The sequence below is a fragment of the Leucoraja erinacea genome, chromosome 7, assembly GCF_028641065.1.
Source record: "Leucoraja erinacea ecotype New England chromosome 7, Leri_hhj_1, whole genome shotgun sequence".
NCBI classification, from domain to species: domain Eukaryota; kingdom Metazoa; phylum Chordata; class Chondrichthyes; order Rajiformes; family Rajidae; genus Leucoraja; species Leucoraja erinaceus.
Genome location: NC_073383.1, coordinates 30,229,443 through 30,245,000, shown reverse-complemented (window position 1 = coordinate 30,245,000; position 15,558 = coordinate 30,229,443). Strand labels below are relative to the sequence as shown.

General features: G+C 44.1%; 1 protein-coding gene across 1 annotated transcript in view; it reads left to right on the top strand.

Moving 5' to 3' along the window:
* The first annotated feature begins 430 nt into the window (after positions 1–430).
* Positions 431–15,558, top strand: part of marchf7 (membrane-associated ring finger (C3HC4) 7) — a 39,932-nt gene continuing 24,804 nt past the window's right edge. Inside the window, exons 1-4 of the mRNA XM_055638120.1 lie at positions 431–589; positions 9,124–9,277; positions 13,366–13,510; positions 15,285–15,404. Coding sequence (XP_055494095.1) covers positions 9,125–9,277; positions 13,366–13,510; positions 15,285–15,404 — 418 coding nt within the window. The 5' untranslated portion in view covers positions 431–589; position 9,124. The remainder of the gene's footprint in view (positions 590–9,123; positions 9,278–13,365; positions 13,511–15,284; positions 15,405–15,558) is intronic.

The following is a 15,558-nucleotide window of genomic DNA, read 5'->3' as shown; positions in this document are numbered from 1 at the left end:
AGTTTGACCCATATCCCTCTTAACCTTTCCTATGTACCTGTCCTTGCAATGTTGTTCTCTTAAAAGAGCAATAAAATGCAAATTATTGTAACATCTGAAATTACTATGACTGTCTTGTGCCTGACATTTTGTGTTTGTCAACCATAAGAGAGCTGATACTCACTGACTAGCTTAGATGGGGCATCTTGTTCAGCATGGACTAGTTGGGCCGAAGGACCTGTTTAACTCTGAGCCCGACACTGTGACCACGATGACAGTGAGTAAATGGGCATTGGGAGCTCCGTTCTATGACCATTGATTGGAAGCCAGCAGCTCTCGCCTCTCGCCTCCCCCCGTCTCCGTCCGCATTAACAGGCGCCCGCGTCGCTCGGCAACACAGCGACCCCGTGACCTCAGAAAGGCTGTCGCCGGAAGTGAGGCGGAGCGGGGCGGGGCGGGGCTTGCCCCTCCCGCCTGGGCCCAGCCAGCTGCCGCCATGATGGGGGCGGTGTGATGGTGCGCCTCGCCTTACGCCGACCGACTGGTTGTCTGAGCCCATCTGACGGCGGGTCCGGCCTCTCTTCCGTCTCCTGCTTCGCCCTTCACCAAGGTTTGTGGTGCAATTTTAATAACGACGTTTGTTTCGGAAAGGTCGCGCCCACAGTGTTTTGGAAAGCTTGGGCCCTGGACCAAGCTGGGAGGTGGCTGAGGTGTTGCTGCGTTTTTTAGGTCGAGGTACGACTAGTAGGCAACATATCTGCTCATCTGTTCTGAAAAACGCAATGCATAAGTCACTTCCATGTGTCAGTTTAAATTTATATATTTACTATGAACCGCAAAGTGTCCATTTTGCACAATCAAATTAATTCGTAGTCGCGGTGGAGGCCAAGTCATAGAAACATAGAAAATAGGTGAAGGAGGCCATTTGGCCCTTCGAGCCTGCACCGCCATTCATGGTTGACCATCCACAATCAGCAACCCGTGCCTGACTTCTCCCCATATCCCTTGATTCCTCTAGCCCCTCGAGCTCTATCTAACTCGCTGGGTATTTTTAAAATGGAGGTAGATAAAGCGTCAAAGGTTCTCCTGCCGGGAGAAGGCAGGAGACTGAGGTTGAGAGGGGAAAAATAGAGCAGCCATGATATAATGGCAGAGCAGACTCGATGGGCCGAACGTCCTAATTCTGCCTGTCCTGTAGTCTTACAGTTTGGAAACAGGCCCAACCGGTCCATGCTGACTAAGATGTTCCATCTCAGCTAGTTCCATTTGCCCCACATCCATCTATCCTTTCCTATCCATGTATCTGTCCAAATGTCTTTTAAATTCTTGATATAACAGTCTGCATGTGTAATTAAATATTTTAATCGCCTCTTATATTACTTCTAGTTTTGGTGCTATCTATAGTTAGAGAAAGGCCTTCAAGTGGATTGCCCTATTGTCAGTGATACACGGTGGAAACAGGCCCTTCGGTCCAACTTGCCCACACCAGCCAACATGTCTCAGCTACACTAGTCCCTCCTGCCTGCGCATGGTCCGTATCCCTCCAAACTTGTCCTATCCATGTACCAGTCTAACTGTTTCTTAAACGTTGGGATCCATCCTCAACTACCTCCTTTGGCAGCTTGTTCCATACACCCACCACAGTTTGTGTGAAAAAGTTACCCCTTCCATTAAATCTTTTCCCCTTCATCTTGAAACTATGTCCTCTGGTCCTCGATTCTGCATCTCTGGGCAAGAGATTCTGTGCATCTACCCGATCTATTCCTCTCATGATTTTATACACCTCTATAAGATCACCCCTCATCTTCCCGTGCTTCAAGTACTCAACCTCTCCCTACAGCTGAGACCCTCTGGTCCTGGAAACACCCTCGTAAATCATTTGTGAATCCTTTCAAGCTTGGCAATATCTTTCCTATAACATGGTGCCCAGAACTGAACACAATACTCTAAATGCGGTCTCACCAATGTCTTAACATGACCTCCCAACTTATATACACAATACTCTGACCTGTCCTATCCATGTATGTCCTAACTGTGTCTTAAATGTTAGGTTAGTCCCTGCCTCAACTACCTCCTCTGGTAGCTTGTTCCATACACCCACCACCCTTTGTGTGAAAACATTACCCCTCAGATCCTATTCGATCTTTAATCTTCAGAAGCATTTTCTTTTTGCATGTAAAAACCCACTTCAGAACCATGGCAGGGCTCGAAATTAGTGGTTGCCAATGGCAACCCACAGACCCGTGGGGCAACCTAAAAGCCATGCCATTTTGCCCAGCTTGGCAAGCACCCGGGACACCGCTCGTTTAATTCTGAGCGGGCCCCCTCCTCTATCTTTCTCTCTGTCACTCTCCGTCTCCGCCCGCTATCCGTGTCCATGTCTCGGGTCCCTGCCCGCTGTCCGTGTCTCGAGTCTCCGCCCGCTCCTCGCCGGCGGCACGGCAGGCTGCCTTACACATGCGCACACAACCACGGCCAGCACCAAAGATCCTATAGCGAAGATCTTTGGCCAGCATATCATCGGCCGTGGTTGTGCGCATGTGCCACCCTACACATGCGCACTGCCACTGCAACTGGTTGGCGTTGGCCACTTTCTCCCTCCCTTTGCATGGTGGGAGATCTGGCTGCCATTACTGTCCACTCGACGCGACCGCTGAAAACCAACGCAGACTTACTCGCTGGAGCTGGAGTAACTCACTGGAGTTGCTGCTTGGTTTTCTGGTCCGTCAAAAATATTCAAAATGGAATTTAAACACCACCACCAAACTCTGAAAAATAACCGCCTATTGCATTTTATCTGTTTATTTATATATATATATATATAGTCTATAGTATATAGACACAGTGAACTTTTATCTCCTGTTCTGTATTATGTTTATATATTCTGTTGTGCTGCAGCAAGCAAGAATTTCATTGTCCTATCTGGGACACATGACAATAAAACTCTTGACTTGGACTTAAACAAAAAAGGGTTCTTGGGGGAAAAAATGAGCTACCTTAAATTTAATTGCTTCTGGTTGGGTACCTATAGTAGGGTGAAGACTATTCCATGCTTTAATTGTGCGGCAGAACTCCATGGAGCAGCCAGCATCTCTGGATAGAAGAAATTGGGTGACGTTTTGGGTAGAGACCCTTCATTAAAATTTCCACTGGTTTTAGTGTTTTAGTTTAATTTAAAGATACAGCGTGGAAACAGGCCCTTCGGCCCACCGAGTCCACGCCGATCACCCGTACACTAGTTTTATCCCACACATTCGCAACGTAAGTCAAGAGTCAAGATTGTTTTATTCTCTCATGTCCCAATGAAATCCTTACTTGCAGCAGCATAACAGAATATGTAAACATAGTACTCTGTAAACAATGTTATCAACGAGAAAACTAAACAGTGTATATTTATATATGAATATATAACTATACACACACACAATTTCCCTCCTTGGATTAATAAAGTTCTATCGTATAGTATCGTGTGTGTAGGAAAGAACTGCAGATGCTGGTTTAAACTGAAGATAGACACAAAAAGCTGGAATAATTCAACAGGTCAGACAGAATCTCTGGACAAAAGGAAAATATTACGTTTTGGGTTGGGTCTGAAAAAGGTTCCTGCATAACTTTGGAATGTGGAAGTAAATAAGAGCACCCTGGGAAAACCCATGCGATCAAAGGGAAAAGGAGCAAACTCTATATTCAGGATCAATTCCGGGTCTCTGGCAATTTTAGGCAGCAGCTTTATGGCCAATGTACGGCCCCATAGTCTTGACATAGTCTTGAACTGAATTAAAACCTACAGTAGCTGTAAAGGGGGACATAGCATCACTTTGAGATTTAAGACTGAAAATGGATAGTTTCTTTATTTTAGTAACCAAAGTTATCAACGTATAATTTTTTGTGTGTTGGAAAATAAAATATAGTGGCACAGCTGGTGGACTTGCTGCCTCACACGCTAGGGATGTGTGTTCGACCCTGTCCTCGGGCACTGTCTGTGTTGAATTTGCACATTCTCCCTGCAAGCATGTAGGTTTCCTCCTACATCCCGAAGATGCATTGGCTTTGAAGGTTAACTTGTCTCTGTAAAATTGCCCCTAATGTGTAGGGAGTGGGTGAGGAAAGTGGGATAACAGAACTTGTGTGACTGGGGAGACAAATATGTTGGAGAAACAGCGGGCAAGGCATCATCTATGGAGCGAAGGAAATAGGCAACGTTTTGGGTCGAGGCCCTTCTTCAAACTGATGTGAGGGTGCAGGGGGTGGGAAGAAGAAAGGAAGAGGCGGAGACAGTGGGCTGAGGGAGAGCTGGGAAGCGGAGGAGAAAGCAGGGACTACCTGAAATTGGAGGTCAATTTTCATACCGCTGGGGTGTAAACTGCCCAAGCAAAATATGAGGTGCTGCTCCTCCAATTTACGGTGGGCCTCACTCTGGCCATGGAGGAAGCCCAGGACAGGAAAGTCTGATTCGGAATGGGAGGGGGAGTTGAAGTGCGGAGCCACCGGGAGATCAGGTTGGTAATTGTGAACCGAGCGGAGGTATTGGGCAAAGCGATCGCCAAGCCTATGCTTGGTCTCACCGATATAGAGCAGCTGACACCTAGAGCAGCAGATGCAATAGATGAGGTTGGAGGAGGTGCACGTGAACCTCTGCCGCACCTGGAAAGACGGCTTGGGTCCTTGAATGGAGTCAAGGGGGGTGATAAAGCAACAAGTGTAGCATTTCCTGTGGTTGCAAGGGAAAGCGCCAGGAGAGGGTGTGGTTTGGGTGGGAAGGGACGAAATGACCAGGGAGTTGCGGAAGGAGCGGTCTCTGCGGAAAGCTGACAGGGGAGGAGATGGGAAGATGTGGCCAGTGGTGGGATCCCGTTGGTAGACAAAGCTCGAGAAATTCAGCGGGTGAGGCAGCATCTATGGAGCGAAGGAATAGGCGACGTTTCGGGTCGAGACCCTTCTTCAGACTGATGTCGGGGGTGGGGGTCGGGAAAAAGAAAGGAAGAGGCGAAGACAGTAAACTACCCAAGCAAAATATGAGGTGCTGTTCCTCCAATTTGCGGTGAGCCTCACTCTGGCCATGGAGTAGGCCCAGGACAGAAAGGTCGGATTCGGAATGGGAGGAGGAGTTGAAGTGTTGAACCACCGGGAGATCAGGTTGGTTATTGCGAACTGAGTGTAGGTGTTGTGCAAAGCGATCGCCAAACCTGCACTTGTTCTCACTGAGGTTGATCATACGCTGTACAATCCAACCAGAATTTTGTTTGGAAGTGGAAAGAAATAATAGAAATTGCATTCTTTGCAACGTGTAAAAGGAGATGAGATACTGTAATGTAATTTTGCTGCATGTCATTGTGGTATATATCATGTTTTGATTGGTGAATATGTTTAGATGGTGACTTTTTGAAGCGGAAATAATATGCGAATGCTTCATTGACCATAATTCTGACTGGTAACTACGCACTTCGTCCGAGCACATTATTGCACGCCGTCTTAAATGACCACCTAAACTGTCATTTGGCAACCTAAAAAGCTGCCTAGGTTGCCCGGCTGGCAACAGGGGAAAAAAGTTAAGCGAGAGCTCTGCATGGGCGATTTAAACATTTTACAGCCAGATTTATCACTTCTGAAACTTTTTAGATACCAAAGGAATCAAGAAAAAACACAAATAATGCCTTACTGTTGATGAAATGCAGTGAGCAAACGCGATAATTCCCAATATTTCCAATCTCGATATCTGCATGGCCAATGTTCGTCAAGCACTTTAGCTGTTATTGTCCCTTCAGCTCTCGCTTCTCTCTACCATCATTTCTCCTCACTTTTGCAATTCTGAAGTAGGATAAATGACGCCCACGCTTACCCCAATTTCCACAATTATTTACAGCGCAAAAAATGACCTTTTCAGCGGATTTTAACGGGTAAGAAAGTATGTGTTTCGTGTATTAACAGTATATGCCGGAAGCTGCCATGTCCTCCACATGGATTGAGCTGCTCCGTGCGTCACACCCTTTGTGCACCTTCCGTGCAACCCCCCTATACTCAATACTCTGACTGATGAAGGTCAATGTGCCAAAATACATCTTATCTACCTGCGACTCCATCTTCAATGAACTCCACCTGCACTCCTAGATCCGGCAACTGCACTTCTGCTTAAATATATTTGGCATCTTTTAAACTGGTAAGAAACTCCTAACGGCATTTCATGTAAGGCATTGTAGTCTAGATCTTGCTTTTACAAAGCTTTAGTAGAACAGTACAGCACAGGAAAGGGTGGTTCGACCCAGTATGCCTGTGCCAAATGTATGCCAAGACTGACCTTTATCAGCATGCACATGATCCATATCTCTCCATTTCCTGCATGCCCATGCCTATTTATTCTTAAAATTATTATTTAATTCCTTGCCCTTATCCGGAGCTCTTGTATTGGTTTTAAATGCAAACAAGAATGTAGGTGCTGAAAGTTAAAAAATAAAGCCACAACAGTTAGGAAATAATCGGTAGTATAAGTACCATGGAGAAAGAGAACGTTAGAACCGCAGAGTCTTGTAGCATGAAAATGTCCCTTTTGACCCAATGAGTCCACGATGACCATCTAGTCCCCATCTTGCACTCGTGTCCTTTTGTCTTCCTACATTTTACTCAACTTCTCTCCCACAAAGTAAGTGAAAATCATTCACTGTAAACTACTTTTTTTCCCCATGCTAACCAAGCGGTAATTGAGAATGACCAACCACTCTACCAACCTGTATGTCATTGGGATGTAGGGGCAAACTAACATCTTACTGAAACCCAAGCGCATTTTGCATGCAGCTGCTACAATTTTGGTTTCCTGTTCCTCAGACTAAATCGACTGCAACACATCGACCACATGACATGATTTGTACTGGCCTCGCCTCTGACACGTTGATTGATATCTTAAAGTCATTGTCATACAGCACGGAAACAGGCCCTTTGGCCTAACTTGCCCATGCCGACAAAGATGCCTCATCTCCACTAGTCCCATCTGCCTGTGCATGATTCGTATTCCTCTAAACGTTTCCTGTACCTGACCAAATGTCTTTTAAATGGTGTTACAGTACCTGCTTCAACTACCTCCTCTGGCAGCTTATTCCATACACCCACCAACCTGTGTGTGAAAAAGTTGCCTCTCAGGTTCCTATTAGATCTTTTCCCTCTCACCTTAAACCTATGTACCCTGATCCTTGGTCCCATTACTCTGGGTAAAAAAAACTCTGTTGGTGCTAGTAGTTTTGTTTTTACGTTAACTGTTCAATTATAGACACAAAATGCTCGAGCAGCATCTGCCTGATCCGCTGAGTTACCCCAGCATTTTTAAAAGTTTTTTTTAGCTTAGAGATACAGCATGGAAACAGGCCCTTTCGGTCCACCGGGTCCGCGCCGACCTGCGATCCCCGCACATTAACACTATCCTATACCCACTAGAGACAATTTTTACGTTTACCAAGCCAATTAACCTACATACCTGTATGTGGTGTGGGTGGAAATCGAAGATCTCGGAGAAAACCCATGCAGGTCATGGGGAGAACGTACAGACAGCACCCGTAGTCAGGATCGAACCTGGGTCTCTGGCGCTGCATTCGCCAATTAAATTGACTATTGACTATTGGCTGTAAGGCAGCAACTCACCAGCATCTGCAGGTCATTTTCATTACATTTTAACTGTTCATGTTGCCTAGTAGTTGTAGTCTAAATGTATCATCTACTATTGTATTCTATCATTAGCGCTATCAATCAATCAAAATTTAACCTCTGATTTTCTTCTCATTTACTTTGCCCTGCATAAGCTTCTGGAAACTAAACCAACTGAAATGTTAAATTTGACTTTGATACCACATTCTACCTCATGTATTTTATTTTTTTTTCTGGCTTTGCCTCAGAATTCAAGCATTTGTAATATTTAGCTTTCCGTCCTGCTGTGAGGTATTTTGCCTCTTGAGCCGCTCTAAATTCATAAGTTATAGGAGCAGAATTAGGCCATTAGGCCAAATCTACCCCGCCATTCATTCGTGGCTTGTCTTATCTTTTCCTTTCAAACCCACTCGCCTGCCTTCTCCCCATAATGCTTGCTAATCACAAATCTGTCAATCTCAGCCTTAAAAATAAATGTCAACACTTTTGTGGGTGGGTGATGCTGTTAAAAGTCGTGAATTTTTTTAACTAAAGTTTGAATTCTAATTCTGGTGATGGGTGGAAGGAAGGGAGAGAAGCATATCGTGTTTCTTAATTTTTATACTTTGTCCTGAGCTCATGGGGAAGTTAATCTTAATTAGAAAGGTTAAGTGTGGTCTTGCACTGTCATTGTGCTACACACGGTGACTCATTTATGTCTGAAGTACTTGTCTACAGTACCAGTCATGCTGTCCAAAATGTCAGAAACAGTGAAATTACTAGTTGGGATCTAATAAAATAACTAGAAAATGTTATTATTATGGTACCGTATTGAGCATGTTTACTGTTTTCTGTTTGTGAATTTATTTGGGTAAAATGCAGGTTATTTACCTAAAGATTTGCTGTGCTTTCAACCTTTTCAAAATAATCCACAATCCATGTGTACAGAAAGTGCCTCAAATCTTCTGTTCCCGGCACAGAGGATATGAGATAGCCTGGAGATTTAAATAGCACAGCAGTAGAGTTGCTGCCCTACAACCCGAGAGACCCGAGTTTGATCCTTACCATGTGTGCTGTTTGTACGGAGTTTTATACGATCTCCCTGCGACCATGTGGGTTTCCACTGGGTGTTCCAATTTCCTTCTACATTCCAAATAAGTGCAGATTAATGGCTTCTGTAAAGTGGTGGGAGGGGGAGGAGGCGGTGGTGTGAGGAAGGCTTAAACAAATCTGAGTGTTTCTGAAGATGATATCACAGTTTCAATTGTGAAGAGCCTGATCAGCTATGGCTTGGATCAGATGGCTTTCTAATGGTAAACCAAGCCGGCTTTTGTTAGCTCACCAGGCAACAAGATCTGGGCCAATTTAGAACGATGAAACATCAATGTTAGATGTAAGCTTTGTTACACAACACCTTTTTAACCAACACTGTAATTGGAAATAATTGTGGTTATTCAGTGATCTTAATATCTGAAGAGTTAAAATGCACAGGTCTGATTCATTGTCAAAAGTAAAAACACTTTGTCATGTTTTAAGGATGGATCCCAAGCCTACAAGAAGAGTATCTGAAGTGCATAATGCTTCATCAACATCTGCATCAGGAGCAAAAATGTTATATGAGGGTAGATCAAGTGTCTTGGATGACTTCTATGCAACAAAAGAAAATGAAAAGCATGAAGCTGAATATCAGGTGACGCCATTTTTCATCTCTTTTTGTTTTCTGCAGCTGTGAGTTAAATAGCTACATTAAAGCTTTTTAATAAATAATGCCCAAGTCACTGAACAGAAAATGGAGGGAATAAAAGAATACAGTGCTAGAGTAGCTCAGTGGGTCAGGCAGCATCTCTGTATAACATGGATAGGTGACATTTTGACTCGAGACCCTTTGTCCATTGTCAGTGTTCGTCCAGTGTGGTTGAAGGATGGTGTTGTAGTAGTAGGGATTTGTGACTTTTTTTTGGGGGGGGGGGGGGGGGGGGGGGGGGGGAAAGCCATGATTGCATGATGTGAATTAATGGGAGAAGACAAGATTGCTTGAAAAGAGCACTTTGCTGAAATCTAGTCTGGTGGTAAATTGGGCAAGCCTTTTGGTTGCGGACAAAAAAACAGATTTGAAAATGTCCTAGTGTTTCATATGATGCAAGCTTAACAAATAACTAAAGTATGGCCAGTTATTGTTAAAGGTGTTGTTTGTGGTTTGGTCATTAGAAATATTAATGCCATTACTCTCAAATGTTTCTCGTTGGTTTCAATTTCCAAAAGACAGTAATGTTAAATCAGACCATGTAAGTGAATTATGCAGCAGTAGCTATTTGCATTGGATTACAACACGAGTTTCGTTGAACAAGCCTGAGTCCATCCCAGCTGCCTGAGATAGTATAGCAATTTGTGTCTTTGATAACGAATTAAGACTCGAACGTGTTGATGTGGGACCTATGTTACAGGCTAGATTTGATCCCGTATTCAGCCTTGAATTGCTCCTGGTATATCTTTCCATCTCCATTTTTAAAGTGTTGGTTTGCTTATGTTGAACAGTTGGTTCAATGTTTCTTCACAATAGATTTGCAAGTTTAAAGTTGACATTAGATAGACACAAAAAGCTGGAGTAACTCAGTGGGACAGGCAGCATCTCTGAGGAGAAGGAATGGGTGACGTTTCGGGTCGAGACCCTTCTTCAGACATTGTTGACACTGTTTCCTTTGAACAAACTAGCTAAATGTTATCCTTAATAGATAACGCTTCTATCTTTCAAGGTCCGAGAGTAATTACTGTGTCGACTTTGGGTATATTGGGTAGAGCTGGCAGTTTTTTTAATTTAAAAAAAAAAAAAAATTATTTGAAGCAATTGTACAAGGAGAAAGTAATCGACATAACAATTATACAATCTTCGTACAGCTTCAATGTTAACATTTTATAAACTAATAACTAAATCAGAAAAAAGGAAAGAAGGGAAAGGAAGAAGAAAGGTAAAAGAAAAGAAAGAATTTTGAAAAAGATACGAAAGAGAAAAAAGAAAAACCCCTGAACTAACGAAGAAATGAAAAAAGCGGAGATATATCCCACTACCCTTCCCTACGTCCGCTCACCCGACCCTAGTGTCGGTTTTGAATTTGTGTTCAACCATTATGTTGTTGAAGAAATTCCATGAAAGGAGACCATATTTTGGAAAATTGATCTAGTTTGTCGGACAAACCAAGCCTTATTTTTTCTAAATGTAGTGTCTCGGTCATTTCTGTGATCCATATCTTCACTGTGGAAACTTATCTTTTTCCAGAATTTAAATTTAAGTTTTTTTCGCAGTTATTAAACCATAGTCAAGGAAGCGTCTTTGGAATATCGCTAACTTAGGGCAGCCCTCTGACATTCCTAATATTATTAATTTTGAACCTGACTCCAATTGAATTTTGGGTGTTTTGGAAATGATATTGAATATTCCCGTCCAGAAGTTTTGTATTTTTATACGGGATACAAAATAATGGGTTAGGGTGGCTTCTTGGAAGTGACATTTATCACAGAGAGGAGAGACAGTTGGGAAGATCTTGTTCAATTTAGTCTTTGAGTAGTATAACCTATGCAATACTTTGAAATGTATCAGGCAATGCCTGTCATTTAAAGAACAGTAATGTATGTATAGTAGGCTTTCCTCCCATGTATCTTTCGAAATGGGTAAACCCAGCTCATCCTCCCATGCTCGCCTATAAATCTCAGAAGGTGGGGTGTCAATATTTAGAAGAGGGTTATAAATGTAAGATATCAACTTACTTGTATCGGCATGTCTATTCAAACAATCATCTAATATATCTGGACCCATAAGAGGACAGTCTTGTGTATATGTTTTCACATAATCTCGGATTTGAAGGTATCTAAAAAAACTGTTGGCATTCAAGTGATATTTCTCCTGTAGTTCTTGAAAAGAAGAGAGAGATCCCTTCTTATGGAGGTCTCCCACAGTATTGATTCCCAGGTTCTTTCATTGAACAAACACCATATCTAAAGTAGACGGTTTAAACGGGGGATTATTTGCAATAGGAAGAAGGAGACCAGGCAGTTTTAAAGGTTTTTTTTCACATGACATTAATATTTTTTAAAGAAAAAGGAAACTGGCCATTAATTTAAAGTATTAGACGTGCCCGCATTCTGCAGCTATAGTCTCGAGCAATATAAATGTAGTTGAATTTGCTTGTGATAGAGGCATCAGATGGCAGGACAGATCTGCTGAGTATCTTGAGCTGGATCTCATTTCATAGGAACTGTTAATCTTTGTTTCACAAGAATAAGTCTAACCTGTGAGCATGTGCTGTCAAATGCAGATGTTCTGGACATATATATGGAACACAGAGTCTGGCGACGGATTTGAACTGTCATTGATTTTAGCAAGTTGTAGAGCTGCAGACTAGAAAGTAAAGGAAAGCTTGTTTTTCTTGCTCTTTTTTAGCTTTTTTAAAAAAATTCAATTCAATATTAATTTCTAGCTATTTTTTATGTCTCAAGGTTAGATATTTACAAAAAAAAAGATACACCTATTTGGCCAAACATAGGTAGGTGGAACTAGTGTAGATGGGGACATCTTTTTCGGCATGCTGCATGACTCTATGGCTCTATGAAGGCTGGACTAAGTGGGTCAAGTAGTATCTCAAGGACATGAATAACATTCTGGGTCAGACCCCTTCTTCAGAGCCATGGTATTGGGGTGGAGAAAGCTGGAAGAGGTGGGTACAGGACAAAGCATATAATCCTCCAACACTTTTGCCACCTCCAACGGGATCCCACTACTGGCCACATCTTCCCATCTCCACCCATTTCTGCTTTCCGCAAAGACTGTTCACTCCGCAACAACTCGTCCCTTCCCACCCAAACCACCCCCTCTCCAGGTACTTTCCCCTGCAACCGCAGGAGATGCAACACCTGTCCCGTTACCTCACCTCTCGACTCTATCCAAGGACCCTGACAGTCTTTTCAGATGAGGCAGAGATTCACTTGCACCTCCTCCAACCTCATCTACTGTATCCGCTGTTCTAGGTGTCAACTTCTGTACATCGGCGAGACCGAGTGCAGGCTTGGCGATCGTTTCGCTGAACACCTCCACTCAGTCCACCTTAACCTACCTGATCTCCCAGTTGCTCAGCACTTTAACTCCCCTTCCCATTCCCAATCTGACCTTTCTATCCTGGGCCTCTTCCATTGTCGGAGTACGACCCAGCGCAACTTGGAGGAACTGCGCCTCATATTTTGTTTGGGTAGCTTACACCGCAGCGGTATGAACATTGACTTCTCTAACTGCAAATAGCCCTTGCTTTCCCTCCCTCTCGCTCCATCCCCTCCCTCTTCCCAATATTCCCACCAGTTTTACTGTCTCCGACGACATTCTATCTCTGTCCCGCTCACTCCCCTGACATCAGTCTGAAGAATGGTCTCGACCCGAAATGTCACCCATTCCTTCTCTCCAGAGATGCTGCTTGTCCTGCTGAGTTACTCTAGCGCTTTGGATCTACCTGGGGGCAGGACAAAGCCAGGCAAATGATAGGTGGATAAAATGAGGGTGGGCTTGACTGATAGACAAAGGGCAGAGGTGATAAGGCCGTATAAAGAAAAACTAGTTACATCTTCAACTGTCAAACATTTTATGAGCAGTATTGGTTTCCAAAATTATTCATTTTTTATACTCTGCTGATTGCATAGGTATAGGGATAATGTTTAATATTCATTAACTTGTTTCTTTTAGCGTATACAGTTTTCAATATCTGAAATTTGTTATTTATATTATGTTCACCTTTGCAGCCTACTTTATATAGTGAACCAGATACACCTCCCGAGACACCTTCTGGATTTTTAACTCCGCCTGTGAACAGTGATTCTAAGAGGCCTAAGCTTGTATCAACATGTTCATCCAGCAATAATACCAATTGCTTCAGCAATTGTTCAGGTATTTTCATCAAACTTGCATGCACACGAACTTGCATCGATTTTTAGTCTATAGTTTGTGTAAAGCATTGAACTGCCTCAGGGGCAAGGTACACAAAATTGCTGGAGAAACTCAGCGGGTGCAGCAGCATCTATGGAGCGACGGAAATAGGCGACGTTTCGGGCCGAAACCCTTCTTCAGACTGATGGGGGGTGGGGGGGAGAAGGAAGGAAAAAGGGAGGAGGAGGAGCCCGAGGGCGGGGGGATGGGAGGAGACAGCTCGAGGGTTAAGGAAGGGGAGGAGACAGCAAGGGCTAGCAAAATTGGGAGAATTCAACGTTCATGCCATCAGGACGCAAGCTGCCCAGGCGGAATATGAGGTGCTGTTCCTCCAATTTCCGGTGTTGCTCACTCTGGCAATGGAGGAGACCCAGGACAGAGAGGTCGGATTGAGAATGGGAGGGGGAGTTGAAGTGCTGAGCCACCGGGAGTTCAGGTAGGTTATTGCGGACTGAGCGGAGGTGTTCGGCGAAACGATCGCCCAACCTCCGCTTAGTCTCCCCGATGTAAATCAGCTGACATCTAGAGCCGCGGATGCAGTAGATGAGGTTGGAGGAGATACAGGTGAACCTTTGTCGCACCTGGAACGACTGCTTGGGACCTTGAATGGAGTCGAGGGGGGAGGTGAAGGGACAGGTGTTGCATTTCTTGCGGTTGCAACGGAAAGTGCCCGGGGAGGGGGTGGTACGGGAGGGAAGGGAAGAATTGACCAGGGAGTTGCGGAGGGAGCAGTCTTTGCGGAAGGCAGACATAGGGGGAGATGGGAAGATGTGGCGAGTGGTGGGGTCACGTTGGAGGTGGCGGAAATGGCGGAGGATTATGTGTTGTATTTGCCGGCTGGTGGGGTGAAAGGTGAGGACCAGGGGGACTCTGCCCTTGTTGCGAGTGCGGGGATGGGGAGAGAGAGCAGTGTTGCGGGGTATGGATGAGACCCTGGTGCGAGCCTCATCTATGGTGGCGGAGGGGAATCCCCGTTCCCTGAAGAACGAGGACATTTCCGATGCCCTGGTATGGAATGTCTCATCCTGGGAACAGATGCAGCGTAGGCGGAGGAATTGGGAGTAGGGGGTGGAGTTTTTACAGGGGGCAGGATGGGAATATATGTTATATGGTTATAAGACGTGTAATCCAGATAGCCATGTGAGTCAGTTGGTTTGTAGTGTATGTCGGTCAGAAGTCTGTCCGCTGCGATGGAGATGGTAAGGTCAAGGAATGGTAGGGAAATGTCGGAAATGGTCCAGGTGTATTGGAGTGCCGGATGGAAGTTGGTGGTGAAGTGGATGAAGTCAGTCAGTTGTGTGTAGGTGCAGGAGGTGGCCCCAAAGCAGTTGTCAATGTGGTCCTCAGGGGCAATCTCCTTGTGGAGAGTACACCCTCCCCCTTCGTTCTTTTTTTTGTGGTAATGCAAGGGATCCATTGCCAGAGGGCTAGTTGTCTATTTGGTGGGCTGCCTGTGGTGCCAAGGTTTCTAATGGGGTTAGGCAATGGACTGGATCATGCACCCATCTGGCTTTCTGCCAATGAATTACTGTGGGGAAAATCAGCTGTATGTTTTATGCTGTAGAGTACTGTTTGGTATTTAAAACAGCGATTTTCAATTTGGGTAGTATATATATCCAGGTGAATATTGTACTGTTTACATATCATAACATTGGTTTGTGGCGCTTTCGAATTTTAGTTCATGCCTGGTAAAGTTCAATTATCACAAGATTCAAACCAGATCATTCCTTCCCAGATTCGATTTGGGCGAGTAGGTTCCCAAGATCACCAGTACCATTCAGTTCAACATCAAGAACTGAAGCTCCCCTCTGCAAAGAAAATGAGGTGGAAAGAACAGAATCCAGTCAAAGAGAAGGTGATAGTTATAATTACCACTGTGTGTTCTTGATGTTATTCTCTTATTGAAAATAGAGCATGACTAATATGGAACAAAATGCATGTTTGGGTAAAACATTTACTGGAATAGCTATTCATGTAATGCAAAATTAAAATAATTGCTGAATGTTTTA